The sequence below is a fragment of the Salvelinus sp. IW2-2015 genome, linkage group LG18, assembly GCF_002910315.2.
Source record: "Salvelinus sp. IW2-2015 linkage group LG18, ASM291031v2, whole genome shotgun sequence".
Classification (NCBI taxonomy): Eukaryota; Metazoa; Chordata; class Actinopteri; order Salmoniformes; family Salmonidae; genus Salvelinus; species Salvelinus sp. IW2-2015.
The window spans coordinates 56,105,796-56,129,646 of record NC_036858.1 but is presented as its reverse complement, the minus strand read 5'-3'; the positions used below and the strand labels follow the sequence as shown (position 1 = coordinate 56,129,646).

The 23,851-nt window shown below is 43.4% G+C and overlaps 1 protein-coding gene across 1 annotated transcript in view; it reads right to left on the bottom strand.

Annotated features, from left to right (window-relative positions):
- The window catches only part of ankfn1a (ankyrin repeat and fibronectin type III domain containing 1a), a 233,311-nt gene that overhangs the window by 65,072 nt on the left and 144,388 nt on the right, over window positions 1-23,851 (bottom strand). The window contains exons 10-13 of the mRNA XM_024009062.2: window positions 23,520-23,714; window positions 21,414-21,527; window positions 18,930-19,027; window positions 16,718-16,808 (exon numbers count right to left, since the gene is read on the bottom strand). Of these exons, the coding sequence (XP_023864830.1) occupies window positions 16,718-16,808; window positions 18,930-19,027; window positions 21,414-21,527; window positions 23,520-23,714 (498 nt within the window). The remainder of the gene's footprint in view (window positions 1-16,717; window positions 16,809-18,929; window positions 19,028-21,413; window positions 21,528-23,519; window positions 23,715-23,851) is intronic.

Here is a 23,851-nt window from a genome sequence, read left to right as displayed (position 1 = left end):
ATCGAGAGCATCCTGTCGGGCTGTATCACCTCCTGGTACGGCAACTGCTCCGCCCACAACCGTAAGGCTCTCCAGAGGGTAGTGAGGTCTGCACAACGCATCACAGGGGCAAACTACCTGCCCTCCAGGACACCTACACCACCCGATGTCAAAGGAAGGCCATAAAGATCATCAAGGACAACAACCACCCGAGCCACTGCCTGTTCACCCCGCTGTCATCCAGAAGACGAGGTCAGTACAGGTGCATCAAAGCAGGGACCGAGAGACTGAAAAACAGCTTCTATCTCAAGGCCATCAGACTGTTAAACAGGCACCACTAACAATGAGTGGCTGCTGCCAACATACGGACTCAACTCCAGCCACTTCAATGATGTAAAAATGTATCACTAGCCACTTTAAACAATGCCACTTAATATAATGTTTACATACCCAACTCATATGTGTATACTGTACTCTATACCATCTACTGCATCTTGCCTATGCCGTTCTGTACCATTATTCATTCATATATTTTTATGTACATATTCTTCATCCCTTTACACTTGTGTGTATAAGGTAGTTGTTGTGAAATTGTTAGGTTAGATTACTCGTTGGTTATTACTGCATTGTTGGAACTAGAAGCACAAGCATTTCGCTACACTCGCATTAACATCTGCTAACCATGTGTATGAGACAATTTTTTTTTTTTAATGTTATTTTACCTTTATTTAACCAGGTAGGCAAGTTGAGAACAGGTTCTCATTTACAATTGCGACCTGGCCAAGATAAAGCAAAGCAGTTCGACACATACAACAACACAGAGAAGTGGAGTAGAACAAACATACAGTCAATAATATAGTAGAAAAATAAGTCTATATACAATGTGAGCAAATGAGGTGAGATAAGGGAGGTAAAGGCAAAAAAAGGCCATGGTGGCGAAGTAAATACAATATAGCAAGTAAAACACTGGAATGGTAGATTTGCAGTGGAAGAATGTGCAAAGTAGAGATAGAAATAATGGGGTGCAGAGGAGCAAAATAAATAAATACAGTAGGGGGAGAGGTAGTTATTTGGGATAAATTATAGATGGGCTATGTACAGGTGCAGTAATCTGTGAGCTGCTCTGACAGCTGGTGCTTAAAGCTAGTGAGGGAGATGTGTTTCCAGTTTCATAGATTTTTGTAGTTCGTTCACGTCATTGGCAGCAGAGAACTGGAAGGAGAGGCGGCCAAAGGAAGAATTGGTTTTGGGGGTGACCAGAGATATACCTGCTGGAGCGCGTACTACAGGTGGGTGCTGCTATGGTGACCAGCGAGCTGAGATAAGGGGGGACTTTACCTAGCAGGGTCTTGTAGATGACCTGGAGCCAGTGGGTTTGGCGACGAGTATGAAGCGAGGGCCAGCCAACGAGAGDGTACAGGTCGCAGTGGTGGGTAGTATATGGGGCTTTGGTGACAAAACGGATGGCACTGTGATAGACTGCATCCCATTTATTGAGTAGGGTATTGGAGGCTATTTTGTAAATGACATCGCCGAAGTCGAGGATCGGTAGGATGGTCAGTTTTACAAGGGTATGTTTGGCAGCATGAGTGAAGGATGCTTTGTTGCGAAATAGGTAGCCAATTCTAGATTTAARTTTMGATTGGAGATGRTTYATGTGAGTCTGGAAGGAGAGTTTACAGTCTAACCAGACACCTAGGTATTTGTAGTTGTCCAKATATTCTAAGTCAGAACCGTCCAGAGTAGTGATGTTAGACGGGCGGGCAGGTGCAGGCAGCGATCGGTTGAAGAGCATGCATTTAGTTTTACTTGCGTTTAAGAGCAATTGGAGGCTGGGGGCAGAGGGTGGTCTATACTCAGAAGCTCATCTCTAAAACGCAGTAGTAGTTAAGTGTTCGGGTTCATTCTCTCAGCACTACACATGTAAAGTTCACACATTCAAACAGACCACTGTCACCGCAGTTTGGACCCATTTGTGATTCATACTGTATAAAGTGTCCTTGGGTTTGAAGAAGAAGACATTTTATTTGATTTCTCATCTAAGCAGTTCCAAAACATCTCCTGACTAAGTATTTACTTATTACCCTTTTTCCCCTCTCTCACTCCGTTTTTCTTTCCACCTCTCTCTGTTATTTGTTCACATTTTTCTTTTTATGTCTTATTTTGTTCTGGGACACCCTCTCCAAAGCTGATCTGAGTGAATGGTTATAAGGAGAGTCCTAACTGTGGTGTCAAATATACACTTTAGTTAAAGGTTTCAAATTGTAGCTGAGGACTGTAGTGCATTACAGATGTTGGATCTTAACTTGATCACTCTTTTGTCACAGATAATTTTCCTGCTGCATCAGGAAATTCAAATGAGCCTCGTGAGTGTCTGAAAATGAGCAAATCTCTTTTGGTTCATGCAGGGGCAGTTGAGTCATTGGGAACAGGGATTGCTATCAAAATCATTTTCTCTCTCGCTCACACAAACATTAGGACAAGGCTCTATTACTGCAAGATTCAAATGTACAAAAATGTATCTGAATGTATCAAAAATGTATCTTTTGCCCTCAGAACAGCCTCAATTTGTCAGGTCATGAAATCTACAAGGTGTCGAAAGCGTTCAACAGGGAGGCTGGCCAATGTTGACTCCAATGCTTCCCACAGTTGTGTAAAGTTGTCTGATAGTGGATCTCTACTCCGATTAGCTCATTCCGTCTCATCCCACAGATTCTCCATTGGATTGAGATCTGGTGACTGGGCAGGCCACTTGCAGTAAGCTGAATTCACTGTCATTTCCGTGGAACCATTCCTGGACAATCCTAGCCTTGTGGCATGGGCATTACCCTGCTGAAAAATATATATTTGCAGATGGTTACACTGCTGCCATGAAGGGATGCACCTGATTGGCAATGATGTTCAGCTATCCTGTGGCATTCAAACGTTGCTTCACCTTCATCAAGGGGCCCAATGTGTGCCATGAAAACACACCCCACACCATCACCACTATCCTGCAATGATGACAGGCGGCATGATTGATGCATGTACTCGTGGTTTTCTTCATACCCTAGTCTTCCCATCAGCATGAAACAGCAGGGACCAGGATGCATCAGACTAGGCAATGTTTTTCCAATTCTCCAGTGTTCAGTGTTTTCATTCCTTAGCCCACTGCAACTGCAGTTTCTTGTTTTCTTCTGAAAGAAGTAGAACTCTGTAAGGTCATCTGTTGCCATACCCAATTCATGTCAAGGTACGTTGAGTTGTGCATTCTTTTATTGGTTGTACTGGACTGTCAGTTGACTAACTGTAGCCGTCTGTTGCTCTGCACATTTCGTGTCAGCCTCCCTTGTAATCGTTGATCAATGACCCATTTTTCAACCACTGACCTGCCCTTGGCTGGATGTGCTTTGGATGGTGGACCATTCTTGATACACACTTTTGTCTTACTCATTCACCCTCTGAATGGCACACATACACAATCCATGTCAGAACTGTCTCAAGGCTTAAGAATATTTCTTTAACCTGTCTCCTCCCATGCATCTGGATTTAACAGCTGACAAAGGGATGATAGCTTTCACCTGGATTCACCTGGTCAGTCTGTCATGGACACTCATTACAGTCAGTGGATAGCATAATAACACAAGATAGATATTGGTCTCCACTAGGCTACGACAAAACAAGTTTCAAATGTATCCTAAGGTCAAAATTAAGTTCAATCGTGGCCTGGGGTGATCTAGTGGTTAGGGACACTTCCATCAGTGCGCACATACAGTATGGGCCTACCATGTTGGCGTGGGTTTGATTCCAGCCAACGTCCTTCTGGCACAAATAACTCCACCCCCCCTGATTGACTGGATTTATTTTGACATTTCAAATATGTACAGCCCAAGGGTACGTGCAATGCCGTCAGGGGATACGCCAAATAATAATGTGATTCACATTTTAATTTATTTTTTAATTGTCAAACGGTCCATTTATATTTCCAACGGGGCTATACATTTGGGTGAGATAATTTTCTCGCCTGAGTAGCCTCATTTCACTGCCAAAAATAAAATTAAACCATCTAGTGTTCAATGAAATAACAACACAATGTCAAATACAGGTAGGCTAGTCAAAGAATTAACATCCAATCACATTAACCATTACTCTCTTGCAGGAATTCCACTAACGGTACGTATGTAGCCAAACGTAGCTGCTGCTCATGTTGGTATCTGTACTAATGGCGCAAAAGCCATTAGCAGTTGCTCCCGACTCTACTTGGGTACACTGCAGCATCCACCGAGAGGCTCTTGCTGCCAAGGGAATGCCTGAAAGCTTGAAAGATGTTTTGGACGCTACAGTGAAAATGGTTAACTTTGTTAAAGCAAGGTCCCTGAACTCTCGTGTATTTTCTGCACTATGCAATGACATGGGCATCAACTATATAACACTTTTACAACATACAGAAGTGCACTGGTTATCAAGGGGCAAAGTATTGACATGATTCTCACATGTCTGACCGCTTGCATGATGACAAGTTTCTCACATGACTGGTCTATCTGGGTGATGTTTTTTCTTGCCTGAATGATCTGAATCTAGAATTACAGGGACTCTCTGCAACTAAACTCAGCAAAAAAAAGAAACATCCCTTTTTCAGCACCTGTAATTCGTTAAAATCCAAATAATTTCACAGATCTTCATTGTAAAGGGTTTAAACACTGTTTCCCATGCTTGCTCAATGAACCATAAACAATTAATGAACATGCACCTGTGGAATGGTCGTTAAGACACTAACAGCTTACAGACGGTAGGCAATGAAGGTCACAGTTATGAAAACTTAGGACACTAAAGAGGCCTTTCTACGGACTCTGAAAAACAGAAAGAAAAATGCCCAGGATCGCTGCTCATCTGCGTGAACGTGCCTTAGGCATGCTACAAGGAGGCATGAGGACTGCAGATGTGGCCAGGGCAATAAATTGTAATATTCGTACTGTGAGATGCCTAAGACAGCGCTACAGACAGGACGGACAGCTGATCATCCTCGCAGTGGCAGACCACGTGTAACAACACCTGCACAGGATCGGTACATCCGAACATCACACCTGCAGGACAGGTACAGGATGGCAAACACAACTGCCCGAGTTACACCAGGAACGCACAATCCCTCCATCAGTGCTCAGACTGTCCGCAATAGGCTAAGAGAGGCTGGACTGAGGGCTTGTAGGCTTGTTGTAAGGCAGATCCTCACCAGACATCACCGGCAACAACGTCGCCTATGGGCACAAACCCATCGTCGCTGGACCAGACAGGACTGGCAGAAAGTGCTCTTCACTGACGAGTCACAGTTTTGTCTCACCAGGGATGATGGTCGGATTCGAGTTTATTGTCGAAGGAATGAGCGTTACACCGAGGCCTGTACTCTGGAGCGGGATCGATTTGGAGGTGGAGAGTCTGTCATGGTCTGGGGCGGTGTGTCACAGCATCATCAGACTGAGCTTGTTGTCATTGCAGGCAATCTCAACGCTGTGTGTTACAGGGAAGACATCCTCCTCCCTCATGTGGTACCCCTCATCCTGACATGACCCTCCAGCATGACAATGCCACCAGCCATACTGCTCGTTCTGTGCGTGATTTCCTGCAAGACAGGAATGTCAGTGTTCTGCCATGGCCAGCGAAGAGCCTGCATCTCAATCCCATTGAGCACGTCTGGGACCTGTTGGATCGGAGGGTGAGGGCTAGGGCCATTCCCCCCAGAAATGTCCGGGAACTTGCAGGTGCCTTGGTGGAAGACTGGGGTAACATCTCACAGCAAGAACTGGCAAATCTGGTGCAGTCCATGAGGAGGAGATGCACTGCAGTACAGCTGGTGGCCACACCAGATACTGACTGTTACTTTTATTTTGACTGCCCCTTTGTTCAGGGACACATTATTGCATTTCTGTTAGTCACATGTCTGTGGAACTTGTTCAGTTTATGGTCTCAGTTGTTGAATCTTGTTATGTTCATACAAATATTTACACATGTTAAGTTTGCTGAAAATAAACGCAGTTGACAGTGAGAGGACGTTTCTTTTTTTGCTGAGTTTATATTCAATGTGCGGGACAAAATTGAGGCTATGATTAAGAAGTTGGCGCTCTTCTCTGTCTGCATTATTTTTTACCTTTATTTAACTAGGCAGGTCAGTTAAGAACAAATTCTTATTTTCAATGACGGCCTCGGAACAGTTGGTTAATTGCCTTGTTCAGGGGCAGAATGACAGATTTTTACCTTGTCAGCTCTAACCACTAGGCTACCTGCCGCCCCAAGGACAACAAGGACAACAGGTTTTTCCATCATTGTATGATTTTTCGTGTGCAAATTAACTCAAGCTTACGGACAATGTCAAATGTGATATAGCGAAGCACCTGAGCGAGTTGGGTGCGCAATTAAACAGGTACTTTCCCGAAACCCAAAACGGATGACATAAACTGGATTCGTTATCCCTTTCATGCCCTGCCTCAAGATATCTGAACAAGAGAGCCTCATCGAAATTGCAACAAGCGGTTCTGTGAAATTTTTATTTAAATCAGAAGCCACTGCCAGATTTCTGGATTGGGCTGCGCTCAGAGTATCCTGCCGTGGCAAATCGCGTTGTTAAGACACTGATGCACTTTGCAACCACGTACCTATGTGAGAATGGATTCTCGGCCCTCACTAGCATGAAAACTAAATACAGGCACAGACTGTGGAAAATGATTTAAGACAGACTCTCGCCAATACAACCCAACATTGCAGAGTTATGTGCATCCTTTCAAGCACACACTTCTCATTAACCTGTGGTAACCTGTAATTCACACTTTTCGATGAACAAATAAGGTTTTATATGTAAGATGGTTAAAGAAAGAGCAAAATAATCGATTATTATTATATTATTATTGGTGCCTTGGTCCTATAAGAGCTCTTTGTCACTTCCCACAAGCCAGGTTGACAAAAACTCACACTTATTCTTATGTTTAATAAATGTATCGTATATTGTGTGTGTGTGGCAGGCTTACAATGATGGCAAAAACAACACTCGACAGTGCGCTGACGCTGGTGTTGGAGGGGGTACACAGCTGGAGGTTGAATGTTTGAAGGGGTACGAGACTATAAAATGTTTGGGAACCACTGATCTAGTGCCTACATATAAGCTACATTCTGTACGCTGCCGTTAGCCTTATTCATTGTCACTGCTGAGACCAATGCTCTAGCAAGCACCAAGAGTACTAGGAATACTGATGATATGTACATAGTTTTTATTACGTTGTTTTAAGCCTTACCCAAACCATAACCCTAACCTTAAGCACTAGTAATTAATGCTTAAACTGTTAACCTTTGAGTTGTTTCTGTTTTAACCCTGTAACCACATACAATTAAACCTGCAACCAGGCGGAATTAATGCATCAAAAATAGACAATCATTCATGAGTCAAACGGCAGTGGGCCAGATTCGAATCCATGCCGAGTCTGGTATGTGTGTGCCGGGGTCAATGACTGTAACCGCTGGACCACACAGGCACAGAGGAAATCAATAATTCATTTTGCCTATTGCTTGCCTTCAACATACACTGAGTATACAAAATATTAAGAAAACCTGCTCTTTCCATCAATCAATCAAATGTATTAATAAAGCCCTTTTTACAGCAGCAGTTGTCACAAAGTGTTTATACAGAAACCAAACCTAAAACCCTAGAGAGCAAGCAATGCAGATGTAGAGGCATGGTGGATAGGAAAAACACCCTTTCCATGACAGACTGACCAGGTGAATCCAGGTGAAAGCTATGATCCCATATTGATGTCACTTGTTAAATCCACTTCGAATCAGTGTAGATGAAGGGGAGGAAACAAGTTAACCTTTCTAGGACTGGGGTTCCGCTAGCGGAACTCCTCCCACATTCCACTGAAAAGGCAGAGCGCGAAATTCAAAAAATATTTTTGAGAAATATTTAACTTTCACACATTAACAAGTCCAATACAGCAAATGAAAGACACACATCTTGTGAATCCAGCCAACATGTCCGATTTTTTAAATGTTTTACAGGGAAAACACAATATATATTTATGTTAGCTAAACAACAAATAGAAAAAAAGCACAGACATTTTTCACAGCACAGGTAGCATGCACAAAATCAACCAAACTAACCTAGAACAAACCAAAGAAACCAAGAAACAACTTAAAGAAGGATTTCTAAGCCTTGAGACAATTGAGACATGGATTGTGTGTGTCTCATTCAGAGAAGGTGAATGGGCAAGACACAAGATTGCAGTACCTTTGAACGGGTTATGGTAGTAGGTGCCAGGTTTGTGTCAAGAACTGCAACACTGCATAACCTAAAGGACATCCAGCCAACTTGACAAAACTAAGATGGCACAGACAGATATGACAGATCTGCTTCTAGCTCCTAAGCAACTTTGCAGTATTTTGTTTTTTTGTGTTATTTCTTACATTAGCCCAGAATTTTTTTGCGTTATTACATACAGCCGGAAATAACTTTTGGATATCAGAGCGGCGGTAACTCACCAGCATTACGACCAGGAATACGACTTTCTCGAATTGGATATTTTGTTTGTACTGTACCCCACAGGGCAATTGAACTTTTCCAGACGCTGCTCCAAAACACTGCCGGTGGAGAAGAGGTATCCAGAGTGAACTTCTCGTCTCTCAGGAGGCGTGTACACCATCCACTGCTTCCGAGTATATTACTCGCTAATAAAGTAGACGAGCTCAGGGCGAGGATCTCCTTCCAGAGAGACATCAGGGATTGTAACATACTCTGTTTCACGGAAACATGACTCTCTCGGGATATACTGTCCCCGTCCAAACAGCCAGCTGGGTTCTCAGTACATCGCGCAGACAGGAATAAAGAACACTCCGGAAAGAAGAAAGGCGGGGGTGTATGTTTCATGATTAACTACTAATGGTGTGATTGTGATAACATACAGCAATTCAAGTCCTTTTGTCACCCGACCTAGAATACCTCACAATCAAATGCCAAACATATTACCTCCGAAGAGAATTAACTTCGGTTATAGTCACAGTCGTGTATATTCCCCCTCAAGCCGATACCATGACGGCCCTCAAGGAACTACACTGGACTTAATGCAAACTGGAAACCACATATCCTGAGGTCGCATTAATTGTAGCTGGGGATTTTAACAAAGCAAATTTGAGGAAAACACTACCGGTTCTATCAGCTGTGAGAGCAGCTTACCGATCACTGTACCTGTACACAGCCAATCTGTAAATAGCACACCCGACTACCTCATCCCCATATTAATACTTAACCTCTTGCTCTTTTGCACCCCAGTATCTCTACTTGCACATCATTATCTGCACATCTATCACTCCAGTATTAATGCGAAATTGTAATTATTTTCACCTCTAGGGCCTATTTATTGCCTACCTCCCTACTCTTCTACATTTGCACACACTCACTATACATAGATTTTTCTATTTTTCTTTTCTGGTATTGATTGTACCTTTGTTTATGTGTAACTCTGTGATGTTGTTTTTGTCGCACTGCTTTGCTTTATCTTGGCCAGGTCGCAGTTGTAAATGAGAACTTGTTCTCAACAGGCCTACCTGGTTAAATAAAGGTGAAATAAATAAATAAAAACCCATTGACTGTAGTACTCGCTCTGTAAAAACATTGGACCACTGCTACTCAACTTTTCGAAATGCTTACAAGGCCCTCCCCCACCCTCCCTTTGGCAAATCAGATCATCAGATTGAGTTTCTGCCTATAGGAAGGGAGGAGAAAACAGGAAGTACCCATGCTAAGGTCTATTCAACACTGGTCTGACCAATCGGAATCCATGCTTCAAGATTGTTTTGATCACGCGAACTGGGATATGTTCCGGGTAGCCTCTGAGAATAACATTGAATAAATGGATATGGTGACTAAGCTCATCAGGAAGTGTATAGGAGATGTTGTACCCATTGTGACTATTAAAACCTACGCAAACCAGAAACCGTGGATAGGTGGCAGCAAACTGAAAGCACGAACCATCGCATTTAACCATGGCAAGGTGACTGGGAATATGGCCGAATACAAACAGTGTATTTATTCCCTCCATAAGGCAATCAAACAGGCAAAACGTTAGTACAGAGACAAAGTGGAGTCGCAATTCAACGGCTCAGACACGAGACGTATGTGGTAGGGTTGACAGACAATCACGGACCACAAAGGGAAAACCAGCCACGTCACGGACACCGACGTCTTGCTTCCGGACAAGTTAAACACCTTCTCCACCAGCTTTGATCATAACACAATGCCACCGAAGTGGCCCGCTACCAAGGACTGGGGGCTCTCCTTCTCCATGGCCGACTTGAGTAAGACATTTAAGTGTATTAACCCTCGCAAGTCTCCCGGTCCAGACGGCATCCCTAGCTGCTTTCTCAGAGCATGCCAGATCAGCTGGCTGGAGTGTTTATGGACATGTTCAATCTCTCCCTATCCCAGTCTGCTGTCCCCACTTGCTTCAAATGTCCACCATTGTTCCTGTACCCAAGAAAGCAAAGGTAACTGAACTAAATTACTATTGCCCCGTAGCACTCACTTCTGTCATCATGAAGTGCTTTGAGAGACTAGTCAAGGATCATATCACCTGTCACCCTAGACCCATTTAAATTTGCTTACCACCCCAATAGATCCACAGACGATGCAATCGCCATCGCACTGCACGCTGCCCTATCCCATCTGGACAAGAGGATGTAAGAATTCTGTAAATTGACTATAGCTCAGCATTCCACACCATAGTACCGTACAAGCTCATCATTAAGGTTAGGGCCCTGGGTCTGAACCCCGCCCTGTGCCACTGGGTCCTGGACATCCCAATGGGCCGCCCCCAGGTGATGAAGGTAGGAAACGACACCTCCACTTCGCTGATCCTCAACACAGGGGCGCCACAAGGGTGCGTGCTCAGCCCCCCTGTACTCCCTTTTCACCTATGACTCCGTGGCCACGCACGCCTTCAACTCAATCATCAAGTTTGCAGACGACAACAATGATGAGACAGCATACAGGGAGGAGGAGAGGGCCCTGGGAGAGTGGTGCCAGGAAAATAACCTCTCACTCAATGTCAACAAAACAAAGGAGCTGATCGTGGACTTCAGGAAACAGCAGAGGGAGCACYCCCCTATCCACATCGACAGGACCGCAGTGGAGAACGTGGAAGTGCTTCAAGTCCCTCGGCGTACACATCACTGACAATTTGAAATAGTCCACCCACACAGACAGTGTGGTGAAGAAGGCGTAATAGCGCCTCTTCAACCTCAGGAGGCTTAAGAAATTTAGCTGTCCCCCCTAAAACCCTTTTTTACAGATGCACAATTGAGAGCATCCTGTCAGGCTGTATCACAACCTGGTACAGCAACCGCCCGCAACTGCAGGGTTCTCCAGAGGGTGGTGGACGCATCACCGGGGGCAAACTAACTGCCCTCCAGGACACCTACAGCACTCGATGTCACAGGAAGGCCAAAAATATCACCAAGGACATCAACCACCCGAGCCAGGGCCTGTTCACCCAGCTATCATCCAGAAGGCGTGGTCAGTACAAGTGCATCAAAGCTGTGACCGAGAGACTGAAAAACAACTTCTATCTCAAGGCCATCAGACTGTTAAATAGCCATCACTAGCCGGCTTCGACCCATTATGCAACCCTGCACCTTAGAGGCTGCTGCCCTATATACATTTGTATTTGTATTTATTTAACCTTTATTTAATCAGGCAAGTCAGTTAAGAATACATTCGTATTTACAATGATGGCCTACAAAAAGGCCAAAGGCCTCCTGTGGGGACGGGGGCTGTGATTAAAAATATCTATTTTAAAATAAAAATATAGGACAAAACACACAAAACAACAAGAGAGACAACACAACACTACATAAAGAGAGACCTAAGGCAACAACATAGCAAGGCAGCAACACATGACAACAACATGGTAGCAGCACAAAACATGATATAAACATTATTAGGCACAGACAACAGCACAAAGGACAAGAAGGTGGACATCACACAAAGCAGCTACAACTGTCAGTAAGAGTGTCCATGATTGAGTCTTTGAATGAAGATTGTCCAGTTTGAGTGTTTGTTATAGTTTGTTCCAGTCGCTAGCAGCAGCGAACTGAAAAGACAAGATACCCAGGGATGTGTGTTCTTTGGGGACCTTTAACAGAATGTGACTGGCACAACGGGTGTTGTATGTGGATGATGAGGGCTACAGTAAATATCTCAGATAGGGGGGAGTAAGGTGTGAGAGGGTTTTTATAAATAAGCATCAACCAGTGGGTCTTGCGACAGGTAAACAGAGACTTGTATTTGTATTTATTATGGATCCCCATTAGCCAAAGCAGCAGCTACTCTTCCAGGGGTCCAGCAGAAGGCAGTTTATACAATTTTAAAAACATTACAATACATTCACAGATTTCACAACAAACTGTGTGCCCTCAGGCCCCTACTCCACCAGTACCACATACAGTTGAAGTCAGAAGTTTGCATACACCTTAGCCAAATACATTTAAACTCAGTTTCTCACAATTCCTGACATTTAATCGTAGTAAAAATTCCCTGTCTTAGGTCAGTTTTGATTACCACTGTTTTTTCATAATGTGAAATGTCAGAATAATAGTACAGAGAATTATTTATCTCAGCTTTTATTTCTTACATCACATTCCCAGTGGGTCAGAAGTTTACATACACTCAATGAGTATTTGGTAGCATTGCCTTTAAATTGTTTAACTTGGGTCAAACGTTTTGGGTAGCCTTCCACAAGCTTCCCACAATAAGCTGGGTGAATTTTGGCCCATTCCTCCTGACAGAGCTGGTGTAACTGAGTCAGGTTTGTAGGCCTCCTTGCTCGCACACACTTTTTCAGTTCTGCCCACAAATGTTCTACAGGATTGAGGTCAGGGCTTTGACTTTGTAGTACTTAATTCATTTTGCCACAACTTTGGAAGTATGCTTGGGGTTATTGTCCATTTGGAAGACCCATTTGCGACCAAGCATTAACTTCCTGACAGATGTCTTGAGATTTTGCTTCAATATATCCACATAATTTTCCTCCCTCATGATGCCATCTATTTTGTGAAGTGCTGCAGTCCCTCCTTCAGTGCTTCACAGTTGGGATGGTGTTTATCGGCTTGCAAGACACCCCTTTCTCCTCCAAACATTACGATGGTCAATGTGGCCAAACGGTTCTATTTTTGTTTCATCAGACTAGAGGACATTTCTCCAAAAAGCACAATCTTTTCCCCATGTGCAGTTGCAAACAGTAGTCTGGTTTTTTAATGTCGGTTTTGGAGCAGTGGCTTCTTCCTTGCTGAGCGGCCTTTCAAGGTTATGTCGATATAGGACTAGTTTTTCTGTGGATATAGATACTTTTGTACTTTTGTCCTTTGCACTTTTCGCACCAAAGTACATTCATCTCTAGGAGACAGAACGCGTCAGAACGCGGTATGACGGCTGTGTGGTTCCATGGTGTTTATACTTGAGTACTATTGTTTGTACAGATGAACATGGTACCTTCAGGTGTTTGGAAATTGCTCCCAAGGATGAACCAGACTTGTGATGGTCTAAAATAATTTCTTGGTTGATTTCTTTAGATTTGCCCATGTTGTCAAGGAAAGAGGCACTGAGTTTGAAGGTAGGCCTTGAAATACATCCAGAGGTACACCTCCAATTGACTCAAATTATGTCAATTAGCCTATCAGAAGCTTCTAAAGCCATGACATCATTTTCTGGAATTTTCCAAGCTGTTTAAAGGCACAGTCAACTTAGTGTTTGTAAACTTCTGACCCACTGGAATTGTGATACAGTGAATTATAAGTGAAATAACCTGTCTGTAAACAATTGTTGGAAAAATTACTTGTGTCATGCACAAAGTAGATGTCCTAACCGACTTGCCAAAACTATAGTTTGTTAACAAGAAATGTTTATGTTATCGTGTGTGTGTGTTTGTGATGCTTCACAATCCCTGCTGTTCCATAAAGTATTTTTTTATAGAGTTCCATGTCGTCATGGCTCTATGTAGTACTGTGTGCCTCCCATAGCCTGTTCTGGACTTGGGGACTGTGTGGCATGTCTTGTGGGGTATGCATGGGTGTCCAAGCTGTGTGCCAGTAGTTTAGACAGACAGCTCGGTGCATTCAACATGTCAATACCGCTCATAAATAAAAGTAGCGATGAAGTCAATCTCTCCTTTCAGCCAGGAGAGATTGACATGCATATTATTCATATTAGCTCTCTGTGTACATCCAAGGGCCAGCCGTGCTGCCCTGTTCTGAGCCAATTGCAATTTTCCTAAGTCCTTTTTAGTGGCACCTGACCACACGACTGAACAGTAGTCAAGGTGCGACAACTAGGGCCTGTAGGACCTGCCTTGTTGATAGTGTTGTTAAGAAGGCAGAGAGAGCATCACTTTATTATAGACAGACTTCTCATCTTAGCTGCAACTGCATCAATATGTTATGACCATGACAGTTTACAATCTCGGGTTACTCCAAGCAGTTTAGTCATCTCAACGTCCTCAATTTCATCATTATTTATTACAAGATTTAGTTGAGGTTTAGGGTTTAGTGAGTGTTTTGTTCCAAAAACAATGCTTTCAGTTTTAGAAATATTTACGGTTAACTCTGAAACTAACTGCAGCTCCCTTTGAGTGTTGCAGTTATTTCAGTTGCTGTAGTAGCTGACGTGTATAGTGTTGAGTGATCCGCATACATAGACACTCTGGCTTTACTCAAAGTCAGTGGCATGTCGTTAGTAAAAATAGAAAAAAGCAAGGGGCCTAAACGGCTACCCTGGGGAATTCCTGATTCTAACTGGATTCTATATGAGGCTTCCATTAAAGAACACCCTCTGTGTTCTGTTAGACAAGTAACTCTTTATTCACATTGTAGCAGGGTGTGTAAAGCCATAACACATACGTTTTTCCAGCAGCAGACTATGATCGATAATGTCAAAAGCTGCACTGAAGTCTAACAAGACAGCACCCAATAATTTTATCATCAATTTCTCTCAGCCAATCATCAGTCATTTGTGTAAGTGCTGTGCTTGTTGAGTGTCCTTCCCTATAAGCATGCTGAAAGTCTGTTGTCAATTTGTTTACTGTGAAACAGCACTGTATCTGGTCAACACAAGTTTTTTCCCAGAAGATTACTAAGGGTTGGTAACAGGCTGATTGGTCGGCTATTTGGAGCAAGAGATTACCAAGTTTACAGGAGTATAGAGTGCAGTGATGTTGTCCTATGACGGCATTGGTGGCAAATCTGATGGCAGAATGGTAAAGGAACATCGCTGATGTGAGCGAGTACCTTTACCTCCGCATCTTATAATTTACTTCTTCCGTAATCTAGCATCAGCGTTAAGCGATGGCTCGGATTGTTACTGAATACGGGTGTAGCTTGTGCGCAGCTGGTGGTGAAAGAGAGACGATTACGATAGAGGAAACCAAGTCTAGATTTAACTTTAAGGCTGCAGCTTTGATATGTGCTGAGAGAAGGCCAGTGCACCCTCCTAGCCATCACTCCCAAGTACTTGTATGAGGTGATCTACCTCAAGCTCTAAACCCTCAGAGGTAGTAATCACACGGTGGGGAGAGGGGTATTTCTTCTTACCAAACCACATAACCTTGTTTTGGAAGTGTTCAGAACAAGGTTGAGGGCAGAGAAAGCTTCTTGGACCTTAAGTAAATAGACTTGGAATCACTGGCCACTTTAATAATGTTCATATACTGCTTTACTCATCTCAAATATATATATTATAAATATATATATTATAAATTAATTCCATAAAGAATGGAATTAAGAAATATATAAATATTGGATCAAGCAACGTCAGAGTGGCATTGACAAAAATACAGTAGAATAGAATACAGTGTACATATATAATATATATATATATTATATACACACACACACACACACACACACACACAACACACACTGTAATTCCTATTCTACTGTATTTTTGTCAATGCCACTCTGACGTTGCTTGATCCAATATTTATATATTTCTTAATTCCATTATTTTACATTTAGATTTGTGTGTATTGTTGTGTATTGTTAGATACTACTGCACTGTTGGAGCTAGGAACACAAGCATTTCGCTACACCGCAATATCATCTGCTAAATATGTGTATGTGACCAATACAATTTGATTTGAACATGGGCCAGCATCCCTGTGGAACGAATTTGACACCTTGTAGTGTCCATGCCCCGACGGATTGAGGCTGTTCTGAAGGGAGGAGGCAGCAACTCAATATTGTTTGGTATACTATGTGAATAATAAATGATTTATTATAATCAACATAAGAATTCACACGAGATGCGTCGTAGCCGGCACGTAGGTAACATAAGGTACACTGTAGCTATGGTACTGCGTTGTATACAGACACCGCTTCCAGCTGCCCCGATGGCCATTCTAAATATTTCTTTAGATATTCAAATCCTCCTGCTGCAGGATTATTTTCCTCCTGCGACATCTGTGTATCGGGAATAGGGTGCCATTTGGGACAGAGCCTACATTTTCAAAGTAGCAGGGAATAAAGCAAGTTTGGGTTTCAATCCAACTGAATGACGGAGTTAATTATAACTGCCATAGCAGGCTTCGAGAACACAACTTTACTGGACATCTTATAAGTGTCTTATTTCCCGAAAACAAAACTATTTTTGAAGGAAAATATCAACCGATTCTACGATTTTGTATGAAGGTACATTCAATAAAGGTTTGATTTAAACCTAATAAAGTAATGGACTCACTGGAAGGTGCAGCAGAGGGGGGTAGAGATTGTTGAGGTGGACCCCAACCTCTCATGTTGTAGGCTGACACCTGAACATAGTACAGCCTCCCCTGGAAAACACACACACACACATTATGTAAAATACTGTGTAAAATACATTTTCACATTAAGTAAAACGTACACACAGTATGTACTAGCCAGAGGAAGATGGTTAAAACAGCTGAAAGTTGAGCAGAGCACAGTAATATCACAGTATTGTGGTTGAATGAGGGCAACACGCTATAATGGTGACTTCTAGGATGTCACAAATGGCACCCTATAAACTTACATAGTGCACTACTTTTGACCAGAGCCCTAATCAAAACTAGTGCACGTTATAGGGAATAGGGTGCCATTTGGGAAGCATCCTAGAAGTCACCATTATAGTATTCCCTCATTCAGCCCCTCACTCCATTACTGTGTCATTCCCACACTCCTTCACTTCCTCCCTCCAGCATTACCCTCCTCCTATACTGGCCCCCTCAATTACTCATCTGTCGTTGTGCTCCTTCTCTCTCTCATCCCCTTTCTCTCTGTGTGAGCTCCTTCTCTCTCTCATCCCCTTTCTCTCTGTGTGAGCTCCTTCTCTCTCTCTCTCATCCCCTTTCTGTGTGAGCTCCTTCTTTCACCTTATCTCTCTCATTGGATAATAAAATAGACAAACTACGAGCACGTATATCCTACCAACAGGACATTAAAAACTGTAATATCTTATGTGTCACCGAGTCATGGCTGAACAACAACATGAATAACATACCGTTGGTGGGATTTACGCTTTTTCGGCAGGATAGAACAGCTGCATCCGATAAGACAAGGGGTGGCGGTCTATGAATATTTGTAAACAACAACTGGTGCAAGAAATCTAAGGAAGTCTCAGGCAAGGTTTTGCTCGCCTGAGGTAGAGTATGTCATGATAAGCTGTAGACCACACTATTTACCAAGAGAGTTTTCATCTATATTTTTCGTAGCTGTCTATTTACCACCACAAACCGATACTGGAACAAGGACCACACTCAATGAGCTGTATACGGCCATAAGCAAACAGGAAAACGATCATCCAGAGGCAGCGCTCCTAGTGGTCGGGGAATTTAATGCGGGGAAACTTAAATCAGTTTGACCTAATTTCTACCAGCATTTTAAATGTGCAACAAGAGGGAAAACAACTCTAGACCACCTTTACTCCACACACAGAGAAGTGTAAAAAGTTCTCCCTCGCCCTCCATTTGGCAAATATGACCATAATTCTATCCTCCTGATTCCAGCTTACAAGCAAAAACTAAAGCAGGAAGCACCAGTGACTTGGTCAATAAAAAAAGAGGTCAGATGAAGCAGATGCTAAGCTACAGGACTGTTTCGCTAGCACAGACTGGAATATGTTCCTGGATTCTTCTGATGGCATTGAGGAGTACACCACATCAGTCACAGGCTTCATTAATAAGTGCATCGATGACGTCGTCCCCACAGTGACTGTACGTATATACCCCAACCAGAAGCCATGGATTACGGGCAACATCCGCACTGAGCTAAAGGGTAGAGCTGCCGCTTTCAAGGAGCGGGACTCTAACCCGGAAGCTTATAAGAAATGGCCCTATGCCCTCCGACGAACAATTAAACAGGCAAAGCGTCAATACAGGACTAAGATTGAATCATACTACACCGGCATGAGAGCATCAGCTGTTCTGAACGACTGTGTGATCACGCTCTCCGTAGCTGATGTGAGTAAGTCCTTTAACAGCTTCTACCCCCAAGCCATAAGACTCCCGAACAGCTAATCAAATGGCTACCTAGACTATTTGCATTGTCCTCCGCACCCCTCTTTTACGCTGCTGCTACTCTGTTTATTATCTATGCATAGTCACTTTAACTCTACCTACATGTACATATTACCTCAATTACCTCGACTAACCGGTGCTCCCGCACATTAACTCTGTATCGGTACCCCCTATATATAGCCTCAATATTGTTATTTTACTGCTACTCTTTAATTATTTGTTACTTTTATTTATCTATTTTTTACTTAACACTTATTTTTCTTAAAACTGCTGGTTAAGGGCTTGTAAGTAAGCATTTCACTGTACACCTGTTGTATTCGGCGCATGTGACAAAAAATGTGATTTGATTTTTTCTCTCTCTGTGCTCCCTCTCTCTCCCCCTTCCTCCCCGTCTGCTGCATATACTTCAGTACTATTTACCATGGTAAGGCCGTTGATGGTACACTTGAGTGTCTGTAGGTTTTCCAACACCATGTCTCCGGCCAGCAATGAGAAATCCTTTAGACAGCTCCACTCCACTGTAATGACACATACATACGCACACGCACACAAAGTCAGCATTACAAATACACACAGACAATAACAACACAGACTGGGTATGTGTGTGTCCTCTCCATAATAGATATCAATAGGTACCCTGGTGCTGTGTATTACACTATTAACCTTCTCATTGGGCTGCTAATGCCTTGAGGTGTGTGGTTTCCCTCTCTCTGCTCTCTCTGCTCTCTCTGCTCAATTCAATTCAAGGGCTTTATTGGCATGGGAAACATATATTAACATTTCCAAAGCAAGTGAAGTAGATAATAAAGTGAAATAAACAATACAAATTAACAGTAAACATTACACATTACAACATTTCAAATGTCATATTATTTGCAAATAGTTAAAAGTACAAAAGGGAAAATAAATAAACATAAATATGGGTTGTATTTACAATGATGTTTGTTCTTCACTGGTTGCCCTTTTCTTTCTCAATAGCAAGGCTATGCTCACTGAGTCTGTACAAGGTCAAAGCTTTCCTTAAGTTTGGGTCATTCACAGTGGTCAGGTATTCTGCCACTGTGTACTCTCTGTTTAGGGCCAAATAGCATTCTAGTTTGCTCTGTTTGTTAATTATTTCCAATGTGTCAAGTAATTATCTTTTTGTTTTCTCATGAGTGGTTGGGTCTAATTGTGTTGCTGTCCTGGGGACCAGTTTGCTTGGGGACTTCTCCAGGTTCATCTCTCTGTAGGTGATGGCTTTGTTATGGAAGGTTTGGGAATTTCTTCCTTTTAGGTGGTTGTAAAATTGAATGGCTCTTTTCTGGATTTTAATTAGAGGCTATTGGCCTAATTCTGCTCTGCATGCATTATTTGGTGTTTTACGTTGTACATGGAGGATATTTTTGCAGAATTCTGCATGCAAACTCAATTTAGTGTTTGTCCCATTTTGTGAATTCTTGGTTGGTGAGCTGACACCAGACCTCACAACCATAAAGGGCAATGGGTTCTATAGCTGATTCAAGTATTTTTAGCTAGATCCTGATTGGTATGTCGAATGTTATGTTCCTTTTGATGGCATAGAAGGTCCTTCTTGCCTTGTCTCTCAGATCGTTCACAGCTTTGTGGAAGTTACTTGTGGCGCTCATGTTTAGGCCGAGGTATGTATCGTTTTTTGTGTATTCTAGGATAGATGGAATTTATATTTGTGGTCCTGGCAACTGGACCTTTTTTGGAACACCATTGTTTTTGTCTTACTAATATTTACTGTCAGGGCCCAGGTCTGACAGAATCTGTGCAGAAGATCTAAGTGATGTTGTAGGCCATCCTTGGTTGGGGACAGAAGCACCAGATCATCAGCAAACAGTACACATCTGACGTTAGATTCTAGTAGGGTGAGGCCGGGTGCTGCACACTGTTCTAGTGCCCTCCCCAATTTGTTGATATGTATGTTGAAGAGGGTGGGGCTTAAGCTGCATCACTGTCTCACCCCACGGCACTGTGGAAATAAATGTGTTTTTTGCCATTTGCTCAGTACATCGTTTTCACTGAGGAAATGTACTCACTCTCTCCCTCTCTTTTTTCCTCTTTCTGCTCAATCTCTCTCATTTCTCTCTCCTTTGCTTCTACTTCCACAGAACCCCTAAAAGGCTTGTAAAGACTTCTACACCTCTAGGGAAAGCCCTGATGAGCAGAGATTAACTATAGATCATTACAAAGCCTGTTGTAACCTTCATGCTCCATCTGCAACATAAGCCTATTAGTCCCAAATGACCAGCCCTTTAGCCTTTACAGTTCAATACACTGATCTGGCTCTGCTAGGGCTCTCTAGGGCTCTCTGGCCTTGAGCTAGAACGGATGAAGGTAGGTAAGGGTGGGAGAGAGAGAGGAGGAAGAAGAGAGGTGAGGGGAATAGCTAGGAGGGACAGAGGGGATTAGAGTGGAGGATGGTATAGGGATATTTAATAGTTTCACTGTCACCCCACGTAATTGTAGCTTGGAGGGAGAGAGGGATGGTGGGAGGGACGGGTAGGGAGGAGGGGAATAAGTCAATATCAGTCATGGCAATAGTTAATAGATTTACTGTCATCCCACAGGGCTAGAGGGAAGCAGGTTAGTGAGACAACAGACAGAGGGGGCACAGGGGTTTGAAATAAATTGCAGAGGGAAGGAGAATAGGAAAGGGGAGGCAGAGAGAGAGAGGAGGGAGAGAGAAGCGAGACAGAGAGGGGGAGAGAGAAGAAAGAGAGCATGAGAGAAAATACAGAGGGAGAAAGTAACAATGAAAAGCAACAATCATTTATTTGTTCCTACCCATTTAGTTTCCTTTCTAAATTGCAGTTCCTTTCATATGTGTACACATGTGTGTACGCGTGCGTCTGTGTGTGTTTCCACAAGTCTGTGTGTGTGTGTGTGTGTGTGTACCTCTGTACTTGGTGACCACAGCAGAATTGAGACAGTGGGGTTCCTGGAAGGTAACTGTGAGAGAGGAGCTACTGGTTACACACAGACCCACTGCAGACGGGGGCTCCGGCACACCTACCAAAAAAATATTAATAATTTTAGAAATGCCCTTTTTACATCCGCAGTTGGCACGAAGTGCTTTACAGATACCCAGCCTAAAACCCCCAAACAGCAAGCAAAGCAGAAGCACAGTGGCTAGGAAAAAATTCCTAGAAGGCAGGAACCTAGGAAGAAACCTGAAGAAGAACCAAGTTCCGAGGGGTGTGGCCAGTCCTCCTCTGGCTGTGCTGGTTTTAGAGTACATTAAGGACAGATAGTTTTTCATTATGTATATGCTGTTACGAAACCCTTGAGCTAACCTACTGATATTGTTACAAGTCTAGGCAGTCCTAGCTCTAGCTAAATGGTCTGTAACCTGATTTAACGTGTGCATTTACGTGAGAAGTCAGTGTACTCCCCTTGGTCGGCCAGCCCAAACAGATTATTGTGTGTTCAGTTTTTGAAAAATAAATATATACAAAAGGGAAACTACTAAAGGCATGCCTAAAACTAAAGACGCAACACAAAAAATTACATTTGCAGGCCGAGAGGTTCCTTTCCACCTTTCTCTCACCGATTGCCAATCCCTGATTGCCAACACCTGTGCACAATCAACACTTAACAAGACTTCCTGGAAAAGCACAGCACCTGCCCCGGCTGGTGCTGCCCCCTGACTCGGCTGGTGCTGCCCCCTGGTGATGGAGTGTGGACGTGATAGACACTACACTAACTGTGCCCCTTAGAACTGAACTACCTAACCTAGTCCATAACAATGCTTGTCAGACTGATGGATAGAGCACACAAAAAGATGGGGCACAAACACAACACGAACATTTACCTCACAGTGCACCGACAGAGGAGTAGAGAATGTGTGTGTATGTCAAATTCAGTGGAGGCTGCTGAGGGGAGGACAGCTCATAATAATGGATGGAACGGAGTAAATGGAATGGCATCAAACACCTGGAAACCATGTGTTTAATGTATTTGATACCATTCCACTGATTCCACTCCAGTCATTACCAGGAGCCCGTCCTCCCCAATTAAGGCGCCACCAACCTCCTGTGGTCAAATCAAATCAACGTGTATTTGTCACGTGCACAGGATACCTCCAGGTGTAAAGAGCACAGTGAAACGTGCAAGCTCTTCCTCAACAACGCAGTCATCAATATCAAAGGTAAAAAATAGTGTGTGTGTGTGTGTGTGTTTGTGTGTGTATGGAATTGTGTGTGTGTGTGTACAAATATGTGTCCAATACACACTCGCTCCTATCCTCCTTTATTGCTTGTCACAGCAGTAATGGATAGGAGATGTTTGGCAAGATGATAGAACACTCTCCCCTCTATTCTCTCCACTCCACCACCCCAGCAGGCGGTACCCCCAGGCCTGTTTGGAACGGTGTCCCAAATAGCACCCTATTCCTGGTTTAGTGCACTACCTTTGACCAGAGCCCTATGCACCATGTCCTATAAAGGGAAGAGGGTGCCATTTGGGACACACAGGGTGTAACTGTGGAGTCTGGACGACCTGCCAGCCATAATAACCTCACTCAGATTTCCTCCAAGCCTGTCTGGCACCTTTGAAATACACAAAATCCTCCTGTCAATCTCAGACTTGACACCTCCCATGGTGTGTGTGTGTGCCATCAGAGCTCCTAGTGGACAAAGACATGTGCTGGGGTTGTTGGGTTCACGCTTATAATCAAGTTGTTCTGTGTAAAAGGACTAAATATAGAAAATAGATAATATCAACACACAAAAAATGAAAGACTCTTACCTGCAAACAATTGATGCTAGCCTTGTCCCCACTTATGTCCAAGGTTGAAGCCATACCACTCCACACTAAGGTATGTGGCAGCTATGACCATTTCTTTGTCTTCCCTATAATGTGTTGTTGTATTCTTTCTCCCCATCCCTTGCCTTAATACGGCTGTGCATTGGGCTCTGGTCAAGACTCGTGCAGTCCTAACACACGCATGCACCCTCCCTCCCTCCCCCCACACACACACACATACAGTCCCAGCATACTCACGTGCATGCTGGAAGCCAGTCCTCATGCGTTTGTAGAGCTTGCTCCTCCACTCCCAGGCTCGGAGCTGCTTGTCTTTGTCACAGGCCTCCAGGCTGAGACCCTCTCTCTGGGCCTGGGCAGCCAGCTCCCCTGCCTTTCTCTCTGCTTCGATGACCAGGCTGCCGAGGTGGGCCTCGCGACTCTCCACACTGACAACTACAACACAGACACAAAACAGACATAAAGTTATAGACATAACATTACAGTTCCCCTGCCCTCATCTCAGCCTGCACCACCATGGAACCAAGGTGGGACTCATCACTGTCCACAACTACTATAACACAGACAGCCGC